This window comes from Pristiophorus japonicus, chromosome 8, assembly GCF_044704955.1.
Source record: "Pristiophorus japonicus isolate sPriJap1 chromosome 8, sPriJap1.hap1, whole genome shotgun sequence".
Lineage (NCBI taxonomy): Eukaryota > Metazoa > Chordata > Chondrichthyes > Pristiophoridae > Pristiophorus > Pristiophorus japonicus.
Window position 1 is genome coordinate 95,557,299 of NC_091984.1, and position 12,077 is coordinate 95,569,375.

Here is a 12,077-nt window from a genome sequence, read left to right on the forward strand (position 1 = left end):
ACAATAAGAAACTTCTGTCTATGCTGGATGTAAACAGAGTCCAGAGAAATGTTGGTTTTACGAGCCAGTGAAACAAGCAACCCACTGCATGCCAAAATCCTCTCCGTTAATCTTGTACACAGCCAATTCTGAGTGCAGTTGTAGCACTCACCCGAGTCAGAAGGTCATGGGTTAAAGCTTTACTGCAAAACTGGAACACATAATCTAGGCTGACACTTCAGTGCAGTACTGAGGGAGGTCTGCAGTGTTGGAGCTGTCTTTCAGATAAGATGTTAAACCGAAACCTCGTCTGCCCTCTCGGATGGACGTAAAAGATCCCTTGGCACTAGGCACTATATGAATAAGTGCAGAGCAGTTCTCCTGATGTCCTGGCTAATATTTATCCCTCAACCAGCGTATCTAAAAATATTATCTGCTTACTTATCTCACTACTGTTTGTGGGATCTTGCTGTATGCAAATTGGCTACTGCATTTCCCTACATTACAGAGAAACAAATATACTTCAAAAGTATATTTGATATAAAATGCTTTGTGATGTCTTGAGGTCATGTAATGCACTATATAACTGCATTGTATCTTTTCTTTATACACACACGCTTCGTTATCTCTCAGATTTTACTGTACTCAAGTAGAAGATAAAACAATTATACCACCCTTAGACTGCAATACAACATGGCTGTTTGATAAGCAGTGATACAAGAATTTTCATTGCCCTTTCCACGTTGCAAAGCAAAAGATGTACCACACAGATTAAAGAGCCAAGTCATTCTCAGAGTATAGACCCAAATTTTCCCAACCCCTTTTTCTGGCGCACTCACCCAAGGTGCGCCACTTCTGTCCGCCTCCAAGCGCGCCGAAAATCTTCCTCCCGATTCTGGCTGCTCCCCAGCCTCTTCTCAGTGGTGGCGTAGCATGGCCAGTGGATTGGCAGCAGAGCCAAGTCCCGGCGCTGAAAACAGTGCCGGGACCTCTGCACATGCGCGTAAGAGTGTGCGCGCATATGTAGTAGCTCCTGGCAGCAGCTCCTGGCAGCCCGAATCTGTGTGACGCTTTGCAGGCTGTGTGGGAGGGGCCCAAAGCACGCCGCCCCTAGCCCTGGCTGAATGGGTTCCTCATCGGCAGCCTGCTGCGTTCCCCAAGGTAGGACTTCTATTTTTTTTTTTTTTATTTGTTATTGATTGATTGATTGCTCATTACTTTGGTCTTGGTGCTTTAGGTGCAGAGTTCCTTCTATTTTTTATTTGTTAATTAATTGCTTATTACTTTTTGTGCTTTGTTTAGTGCTTGGCACAAATGTACTGCTTTGTTTAGTGCTGGGTGCTTTAAATGTATTTATGCTTCTATAATGTTGTTGTGAAGGTGTTTTGTGCTTTGCAAGGTCCCCCCTCTCTCCTGTTCGCGCCCCCCCCGCCGCCCCCCACTATCTCTGGCTGTCTGTGCTGATTTCTTAATTCACAGCAGGGTTTTTCAGAACGAATACTTATGCTGGCCTAAGTTAGTTTGGAGTAAGTTTTAGCTGGCTAAACTTGCTTAAATGGCCAAAACAGACATAAGTGGCTGGTAATGCCCTCTTTTGAAAAAAAACTGAACTTAAAAAAAAAAACCTAACTAACTCACTTACACTGGAGCAACTTAAATGAGGAGAATTGCGATTTTTAAGTTATTCCAATAAAATCTAGTTGCTCCAAAAAAACGGAGCAACTCCTGGGGAAACTTGGGCCCAAACAAATATTAATTACAGTGCAAACCATTATCCCTCTAATTACAGAAGTTATCCCGTGAGCACCAGGATTCTTAAGATCATTTCTGAAGCTTTCAGGTCAACAGTTTGCCACTGAAATCCCCAATTAAAGTTAATATTTGCATATGGAGAGTTGGAAAGTTGTACGTATTTTTTTTTATATAGTGGCTTTCATTTTTCAATTATTATATTTTTTCTTGAGAGCCAAAGCCTGAGGAATAATCTATGTGCCTGCATCTATTGTAATCTTCAAAAGGAAAGAAAAACAGTGGGCTCTTCACTGAAGTGTAGAATCTTAATTATAACATCTCTTATGAGATTATAATGAACTTGGTTGGCAACACCAACTTCGCCTCCCAAATTTACAATGTATTTGCATCGTCTGCACTGATTTAAACATAATGCCTGGACTGAAATATCATACAAGACACTAGTAAAGTCTAAAAAGATCATTGATTTACTACAGCTTTGCATTCATATAAAATCACCAACAGCGTGTGCCCAAAATGTTTCCTTTCTTTTCAATGCAATTTAACTATAACAAAAATATAAAGAATTCAGGGACACCTTTATAACAAGGTTTGAAATCATACTTGATGATTATTGTGACACTGTTGTTAGAGTGGTAATAAACCTTCTTTTGATTTAGTATTCTGGTACAGATTGCCTAGAAAACATACATTTTCTTTTCAAACGGGGAAAAAACTGATTTATAAGATTAAGGGAAAGAATCAGAATCTAATAGCACAATGAATTACACCCAAACACTCTAGCTCTGGTTTCAATGATTTGGTTAGTTGTCACCCAACTACTTTCATTCCTCAAAAGAAAGTTTGAAAGAAGTTAGTCATTTGAAAGTTGCTGGAGTTAAACATATATTTAGTACCATGCTAGAGGTTTTTTTTTGGGGGGGGGGTAGCCGGGGGGGGGGGGGGGGGGGGGAGTTGCAGAAATACACACAAAATCTCAGCATGAATAAATGTCATTTAGTGATGTCATCCAGAGAAATGTCAGTTATGACAAAGCCAGTTATAATTAAATGCCAACATAGAGAAATGATTTTGCATTCATTTAGTGTGCTTTTGCCAGAAGTTAATTTGTTTTGGTAGAAATATTGAGCACCAACTTATCATAAGGAGACACCAACTTGCCTGACCAATATAAAATGTCTTCAAAATTGCAGATCAAGATGACTTAATTTTAATTGATTTCTGAGTAACTGCTTACTTCACAGACTAACTACTTGCACTGGCAAATAAATCTAATTTTCTAAAACAACTATTTCATGTGCCCCATTTGACACCTATTACAATCTACAACATATTTTAAATCTCATTTCAGACTTTCCTTTAAGCATTCAAACCAGAGCTATTAGATTCTGCTTCTTTCCCTTAATCCTATAAATCAGTTTTGGATTTTTTTTCCCTTTGAAAAGAAAATGTAGGATTTCCAGGCAATCTGTAGCCAGAATACTAAAGTAAAAGTAGGTTTAATCGTACTGCAAAATATTTCATACTTTTGACCATCTCAGCATGTATAACAGATTGCTCCAAACATGACTATTTCAATAAAAATATATCATTTTTTTTTAGAAAATCACTTACAGAAGAGGCCCAGGAGTTGGGTCCAACACAGCAGTTCTTCTTGACTATAGCTATGGTCATCGGATTCAGTACTGAAATCACGCAGATGGTGCAACTCAAACAGGTTAATGACTGTGAGGTGCACGAGTTGCTGAGAACTAAATGCCTTCTGAGGAAGAAGTCTCTGAAAACAATCAAATCTTGATCAGAATTAAGGCTGTTAGAGACAACTCCAGAATATCATTAAGTAATAAATCTGTAGATGGATACAATCAATCTGGTACAACATAAAGATGTCATGTACCACACAAAATAACAAGCAAGTAACGGACTTATTGGACCCAAGTTTCGACCGACCCGTAGAACGGCGCATCTCCGCTGACTTTCTAGAACGAAAAACGCGCCTAATATTTACCTCAGTATGCTCCACGATGATCAGGCCTGCTTTGGACTCGGCGCAGCGCAGCAGAAGCGGCAGGGGGATGGACTTATAACCCTACACCGAAGAGTGCCGATAGCTGCGCGTGTGCGCGCAGTAGCTCCTAGCCCTCCCAGCATGTCCTGTCTCCGGGCGACCCTATCCCTGGCCGAAGGGACGACGTGATGTTTGCCGCCGCTATCCCGGGCCGAGTGGCCTGCCATGCACTCCCTGAACAGTTCCTATGGTAACATGGCAGTATGGAGCATGTACACAGGGAGATTTAGGCCACTTTGTTTGCAGTGCTAAGGAAATAATGTTGGCAGTCTATATAATATACTCTAGTACATAAACTTAATTACTTTGAGCATTCTTATATGACATATTTACCTAGCACTTTTTTTCCAGGAGGCAGGATTCTTGGATTTGCAGCCCTGCCAGAACTTACCTCTTTGATGTCAATGTATCTCAAATAGTATCAGCATTTTACACAATGACTAAGTATACTGCAGTAGGTGAGGTAGGAACTTTTAATTTTTTATTTATTGATTGATTTATTTATTTTATTTTTTAATTTATTGATTTATTATTGATGATGGTTCTTTATTTTTTTTTAAAGCAAAGTGTTTAATGCTTTGGAAAATCCTTTAACTTCCCTTCTCTTCTCCCCTTAAACCCCACCCCCCCCCAATCTCTGGCTACCTGCGCCTGATTTCTAAAGTGTCCGCAAGGTTTTTCTGAGCATACAAAAGTGGACACTTACTCTGGCCTAAGTTAGTTTGGAGTAACTTTTCGCTGTCTAAATTTGCTTAAATGGCCAAAACAGGCATAAGTGGCTGGTAACGCCCCCTTTTGAAAAAAAAGGAACTAAAAAGAAACTAAACTAACTGACTGAAACTGGAGCAAACTAAATGTGGAGAATTGCGATTTTTAGGATACTCAAAAAAAAAAACTAGTTGCTCCAGTCCAAACTTTGTAGTTGTACCTATAAGAGTGGAAGGTTTTTCAAATTATAAAGTGCAGAAATCTGGCAACCGTAGGAGATCAATATCTTACAATATACAGGCTGCATCTTGGACTAAAACAATTCGAATTAAGCAATATAAAACCAGAGGAACATAGGAATCTAATGTTTTAAAAAATGATAATTACCATAAAATGTGAATTAAGATGCTCGAATTAAAATACACGGTATTCTTTCCAACAGATAAAACTAAACGTGACAAAACTGGGTTTCGAATTTATACCCCAAAAACCTGGATTTGGGAGTGATAGTTGTCCATTTCAAAATGACTGTACTAGTCCCATCTAAATATACAGTCTCCACTGTTACCTTTACTTTAAAAAAACCTTCGAGGCAATTTTCAGGTGCAAGCCTCATTTGCAAAGTGCCAAGGAGTTGCGAGCGTTGAAGGAACATGCAATCTCCAACTTGCTGATCGGGCAGGGAGTGTGGGAAAAGAGCAGTGAATTCAGCGGCTCCTCCCTGGGGCCGAACCAGAACTGATGAGTTGGGACTAGGGATGCAGACGGACTGGCAGTGGCACAGAAAATCCTTGTTGGGCCAAGAGAAGCAGTCACAAGGCCTGTTTCAAGGCAGGATCCACCAGGAAAATCTTTTTTTTTTAAATAAAACTGGACAGGAAAACAAGAGAAACTTGTCTGCCAACTGCCCTGTTTTTCAGCATAACAAAGCCAAAAATCATGTCCCCCACCGCCCTCATTTTTTTTTAATATACTTTATTTAAATTGGTAGTTTCTAAACTGTGTAAACATCTTTTCAAATGTATTTAAATTTCACTTTTTATTCCTCTTAAATGCTAATACAATTCAGCAAATTCCTCAAATTACTTTCACACTTTTCAAAAAAGGCAACAATAAAGCAGTGAAATTAATGAAGCTATTTTCTATTCATAAAGTATGCAGCAGTGAGAACTTGATCAAATTAGTGTCGACTGCTAAAATGCATCTTAATCTTACCTTGAACTGGTCTTCCAGCTTCTCTCTCAGAGTACACAATTTCTCTAAACTTTTGGTCAAATATACATGACCATGGAACTTAATAAAAGCCTTTATGAAGTCAGAAACATTCCACTTTGTCTTCACATCATCACGGCTACAAAATAGCAAAACATCACTTTAGCAGACAATGAAAACAAACATTAACATAATATGACTGAAGAATTACTTTTGCAAGTAAAACGAATAGCTAATCAAAGTATCACATTTACAATCATCTCAAGTGCAGTGAATGATTTATATCGATACTGACAAAACAATTCTATACATTCAATATTTTTAATCCTCACAATGCCTACATTTAAGAAAAATTGGAAGAGGAAATTATGAGCCTTTTCAGAATAGGTGTGAAATGTAACTATCTAGCAATAGATTGGGAGAACTTGAAGGAAATTTAAATGGAGATTTATATAATGCATTCAAAACTACTTCGAGTCAGTAGAAGATCTACAAAGATAAATGTAAGACTAGATTTGGTTCCAGATAATGAATCAGAGCAGTTGAAGATGAAGGTAGGAGGAAAATCAAGGATTAGAACCCAAGTAGGTTTAAAGTTAAAAGAATCAAATTAAAAACAAAGGCATACAATGTTGCGAAGATTAGTGGTAGGCCAGAAGATTAGGAAATGTTTAGAAACCAGCAAAGAACGACTAAAAAAGAGAGAAAGAGAAGATAAGATTATGAAAATAAACTAGCAAGAAATATAAGAACAGACAGCAAGAGCTTCTACAGGTATATAAAAAGGAAGAGAGTAGCTAAAGTAACCGTTGGTCCCTTAGAGACTGGGAAATTAATAATGGGAAACAGGGAAATGGCAGAGACTTTGAACAAATATTTTGTATCGGTCTTCACGGTAGAAGATGCTAAAAGCATCCCAATAATAATAGATAATCAAAGGGCTATCGGGAGGGGGGAAACTTAAAACAATCACCATCACTACAAAAAAAGTACCAGGCAAACTAATGGATTAAAGGTGGAGAAGTCCCTTGGACCTGATGGCCTGCATCCTAGGGTCTTAAAAGAAGTGGCTGCAGAGATAGTGGATGTATTGGTTGTAATCTACCAAAATTCCCTGGATTCTGGAAAGGTCCCAGCGGATTGGAAAACCGCAAATGTAACACCCCTATTCAGGAAAGGAGGGAGAAAGAAAGCAGGAAACTATAGATCAGTTAGCCTAACATCTGTCATTGGGAAAATGCTGAAGTCCATTATTAAGGAAACAGGGCATTCAGAAAATCATAATACAATCAAAGAGTAGTCAGCATGGTTTATGAAAGGGAAATCATGTTTGACAAATTTTTGCTCAAGTTCTTTGAGGATGTAACGAGCAGGGTGGATAAAGGGGAACCAGTCGATGTAGTGCATTTGGATTTCCAGAAGGCATTCGATAAGGTGCCACATAAAAGGTTACTGCACAAGATAAGAGTTAAACAGGGTTGGGTAATATATTTGCATGGATAGAGGATTGGCTAACTAACAGAAAACAGAGAGTCGGGATAAATGGGTAATTTTCAGGTTGGCAAACTATAACTAGCGGGGTGCCACAGGGATCAGTTGGGGCTTCAATTATTTACAATCTATATTTAATGACTTGGATGAAGGGACCGAGTGTAACATTGCCAAATTTGCTGATGATACAAAGATAGATAGGAAAGCAAGTTATGAAGAGGACACAAAGAATCTGCAATGGTATATAGATAGGTTAAGTGAGTGGGCAAAAATTTGGCAGATGGGAGTATAATGTGGGAAAATGTGAGGTTATCCACTTTAGTAGGAAGAATAAAAAAGCAAATTATTATTTAAATGGAGAGAATACAAAATGCTGCGGTACAGAGGGATCTGGGGGTCCTTGTACATGAAACACAAAAAATTAGTATGCAGGTACAGCAAGTACATAGGAAGGCAAATGGAATGTTGGCCTTTATTGCAAGGGGGATGGAGTATAAAAGTAGGGAAGTCTTGCTACAACTGTACAGGGCGTTAGCGAGACCACACCTGGAGTATTGTGTACAGTTTTGATCCCCTTATTTAAGGAGGGATATACTTGCATTGGAGGCAGTTCAGAGAAGGTTCACTAGGTTGATTGCGGAGATGAAGGGGTTGTCTTGTGAAGAAATGTTGAGCAGATTGGGCCTATACTCATTGGAGTTCAGAAGAATGAGAGGTGATCTTATTGAAACATCTAAGATTCTGAGGGAGCTTGACAGGGTAGATACAGAGTGGATGTTTTCTCTCATGGGGGAATTTAGAGCTTGAGGCATAGTTTCAGAAAAAGGGGTAGCACATTTAAAATAGAGATGAGAAGAAATATCTTCTCTGAGGGTCATGAATCTCTGGAATTATCTACCCGAGAGAGCTGTGGAGCCTGGATCTCTGAATATATTTAGGATGGAGATACAGATTTTTGAACGATAGGGGAGTCAAGGTTTATGGGGAGCAGGCGGGGAAGTGAAGCTGAGTCCATGATCAGATCAGCCATGATCTTATTGAATGGCGGAGCAGGCTCGAGGGGCCAAATGGCCTACTCCTGCTCCTATTTCTTATGTTCTGATGAAAAGCTGTCAAAAAGTTGATCGACTGGAGAAAAACAAGTTACAGAGCGATGAATGAGGACGTAGCTGGATAAATTGGAAGGAAAAGTTATCTGGAAAAACAGTGGCACAATAGTTGGAAATAGTTGAGAGAGATTGGAATATTCCTAAATTTCTGTACCAATAAAAAAAAAGCAGAGTTACTGAAACATGGAATATTTCACCAGAAATTATGATAAATTGGTTACAGCATTCAAAAGGGCAATTACTTGAATATAAAAATGGCATGTGAAGAAAGGAGGAACATGTAATTATGTAAAATTAAGGGGCAAAAACAGATGAATGGCCTTTCTCTGTGCTAGAATTTCTATATCAAAGTAATTATTTCTACCAGAATTTAAAAGTTGAAAAAAAAGTTTTAAGTACTAAGTGGTTAATAATCTTGAGCACAATGGAATTATTTTGTGATAAACAAATTAAAACATAAAAACAAAAGTACAATTTAAAAAGCCAATCTTCACTGTGGAAGCATACTCCAATTCCCAACCCAGGGCGAGACGCGGGAAACCTGCTAACGGGACTGCTGCTCATTTTCCGTAACTAATCAGTTAGTCTCAAAGGACTTGTGCTCAGACATTCTCCTTGTGAAGGGAACACTGAGCTTCCCAATAAATGCCAGGGCGAGACTGGGAAATCACCATATGGGAAACTACAGCACAAAGCTTGTCCAACACTATGCAACATGGCTTTCTAGTACATTAACACAGAAGACTATTACTGAACAGAATAAAGAAACAGAAAACAAAGCATCTGCTTCAAATAAGTTTTTTAAAAAATAAACTAAAATACTGATATGTATATTATTGATTTTCTGCATCAATTTGCAGAGAAGCCAAGAGTGTGGATATATTATTTGAATTAACTTTGGAAAAATAGCTGAAAATCAGTAAATTGTGCATCATTTTTGTTGATGTTTTAATAGGGATTTCTGATATATAACAAGTATTTTAGTCTACACAATGAGCCAGAATTAACTGTAAAAGTAACAGTGAGACCAACGGCGCTCACTGTTATTTATCCACAAATCAGACAGCCACAGATGTCCAGTTAAACGCAAAAATCCAGAAGTTGCTGTCCGATGGCAACTTGAATGTCGTCAAGTTCCTGTACTTACACCATAGATTATGGATTAGACTCACCACAGTAAGTTGGGGCTTGGTTCATTTCAGTCTAAGGCCCCAAGTTTCCACACGCTAAAAAACGGGCGCCCCTCTGAGCTGGGCGCCCGTTTTTCGCGCCGAAAAAAAAACGCGCGATTCTGGAGCGCCCTGCAGCTCCATGTCTGCTTGGCGCGGCGCCCAGGGGGGCGGAGCCTACCACTCGCGCCGATTTTGTAAGTGGGAGGGGGCGGGTACCATTTAAATTCGTTTTTTTCCTGCCGGCAACCCTGCACGTGTGCGTTGGAGCGTTCGCGCACGCGCAGTGTGAAGGAAACATTGGCACTCGGCCATTTTTGTAGTTCTTTGTAGCTGTTTAATTTTTGAACATTTTTTAATAAAAGCACATTGCCATCAGCACATCAGCACTGAGGCTTCTTGCAGCAGTGAGAAGGCTGCAGGAAGCCTCAGAAAGTTAAAGCAGTCGTTTCCCTACGGCCTCCCCCCGCTGCTGTCGGGGAATGGCTGCTGAACTTGTGAGGCTTCCTGCAGCCTTCTCACTATCTCCTTCCCCCCCCCCCCCGGCCGACTGTCGGGAACGGCTTCCTCCCCCTCCGCTGCGTTCGGTCGGTCGGGCCCGCACTCCCTCCCTCCCTCCCCCTGCCCGCCGTCGGGAACGGCTTCCTCCCCCCCCCGCGGGAACAAACGGCCGCCTCCTCCTCCTCCGCCCCGCCCCAACGGCTGCCTCAACTTGTGAGGCTTCCTGCAGCATGCTCCCTGGCTGAAGCACTTTCACACAGGTAGGAAGATGGTTTATTTAATCTTTTCTTTGCTCATAAATTTTTATTCAGGTTGGATTTATTTGTATAATATTTGTATAAGTATAAATAAGGATTTATTATAGAATTTAATGACTTCCCTTCCCCCCCTCCCCTCCCCCACCACCTCGTTCTGGACGCCTAATTTGTAACCTGCGCCTGATTTTTTAATGTGTAGACAAGGTTTTTTCAGTTCTACAAAAATCTTCACTTGCTCCATTCTAAGTTAGTTTGGAGTACGTTTTCACTGTGGAAACTTTGAAATCAGGCGTCAGTGGCCGGACACGCCCCCTTTTGAAGAAAAAATTCTGTTCCAAAGTGAAACTGTTCTAACTGACTAGAACTGCAGAAAAAAAAAGTGGAGAATTGCAATTTCTAAGATAGTCCGTTCTCCACCAGTTGCTCCTAAAAATCAGGCGCAAATCATGTGGAAACTTGGGCCCTATGTGCCCTTTTTAACGGCGTGATAAGTCTTAATTACAGCCAACCAACCTCTCTGGCACTGAAAATTTACTTTTACAAGTGTGGAGTCTCATTCCTTCAGATTTTAATAGTTGTAGAGATTTAAAACATTTTTGTTTTTAAATAAACTTTTTCGTCTCTTTTTTTTTCTCTCAATCAATTTTTTGTTTCCCTCTCTATTTGCTTTCTGTACCTGATTTGACATTGAAGCGCCTTGGGACATCTTATTAAGTTAAAGGCGCTATATAAATATAAGTTGCTGTTGTTGTTGATTTTGAATTCACTATTCTAACTTACACTTCCTGGTTCAGACTCTTTCCCTGCTGATTAATAGTTCAATCTGATTGATTAAGGAGACACACAGGTCCTGTGTGCCCTGTTGACACAGGTCCTAGATGCCCTGTAGATGCCTTGGATCTTCAACGTGCAGCAACTTCCAGTGTTCATAGAAATTAAATGGGCAACGACAAGACGAACAAACAGCAGGCGACATTTGTTCACCGGCTACAGTAAATTCTGGCTTATGATGTTTTTGGATGTATTTCTTTGCTCACCTCTCCAGAGCTTTAGAAAGCGCTTTCTGTAGATTAGTGGAAGCAGCTGGGAAAGGAAATTTGACAGCAATACTTCTGCAATAGTAGAAAATGGTTGTAAGGTGATCGCCTTTAGAGGAAGCTAGAATTGCCAGCTGATTGTATGGTTGACCTGAAATGGGAAAAATGACTTGTAACAATTTAAAATACAGCATTTTGGTACAGCAAAGGTTTGCACTCAGGTTATTAACCCATTCATTCTTGGTTTTGTCCTTCAAACCTCTATTTCTAATGTCACCTACCCTCCAGCTGAGGGGGCTCAAAATTATATATATGGAATCAGTCAGAAAATCTCATTGAAGGCATTTTCTGCATATACATCTCTTTAGAATTATTCCATTTGACCTCAATTCCCACTGATTACTTGTGCTATTTCTAATTAGGTGTCTTTGTTTGGTAGACAATTACAGCTATTTTGAGAACTATCAGTCACACATGTAAATTATTGGTAAATATAAACAAAAACCCCAAAAAAACTACGGTCCAGAGTTTGCCCGGTCAGCATTGAAGCAAAGGCATTTTTGCTGCTGACCCCGAAGAAACCCGCCCAGAGATCTCACGATCTGTGTCAAGAAGTTTGCCTTTTTCGACATGCAAGTGATTTCTGTGCAGTATAGTGGGGATTCCCTCGTGCGATTGCTGTGACATCAACAAGCTGTCTAAGCAGCCAATCACATTGCAGAATTCTCAGACGGGGAACCAGGAAAAATAATCTGCTTTTATTCAGACTTTAAAAAAAATGTTAGAGAGCAAAA

The 12,077-nt window shown here is 39.8% G+C and overlaps 1 protein-coding gene across 6 annotated transcripts in view; it reads right to left on the bottom strand.

The window, feature by feature from the left end:
* smg7 (SMG7 nonsense mediated mRNA decay factor) overlaps positions 1-12,077 on the bottom strand; it is a 149,654-nt gene that overhangs the window by 60,091 nt on the left and 77,486 nt on the right. For all 6 annotated transcript variants that reach the window (XM_070887131.1, XM_070887132.1, XM_070887129.1 and 3 more), the window contains exons 7-9: positions 11,284-11,434; positions 5,723-5,858; positions 3,346-3,508 (exon numbers count right to left, since the gene is read on the bottom strand). In XM_070887131.1, the coding sequence (XP_070743232.1) occupies positions 3,346-3,508; positions 5,723-5,858; positions 11,284-11,434 (450 nt within the window). The remainder of the gene's footprint in view (positions 1-3,345; positions 3,509-5,722; positions 5,859-11,283; positions 11,435-12,077) is intronic.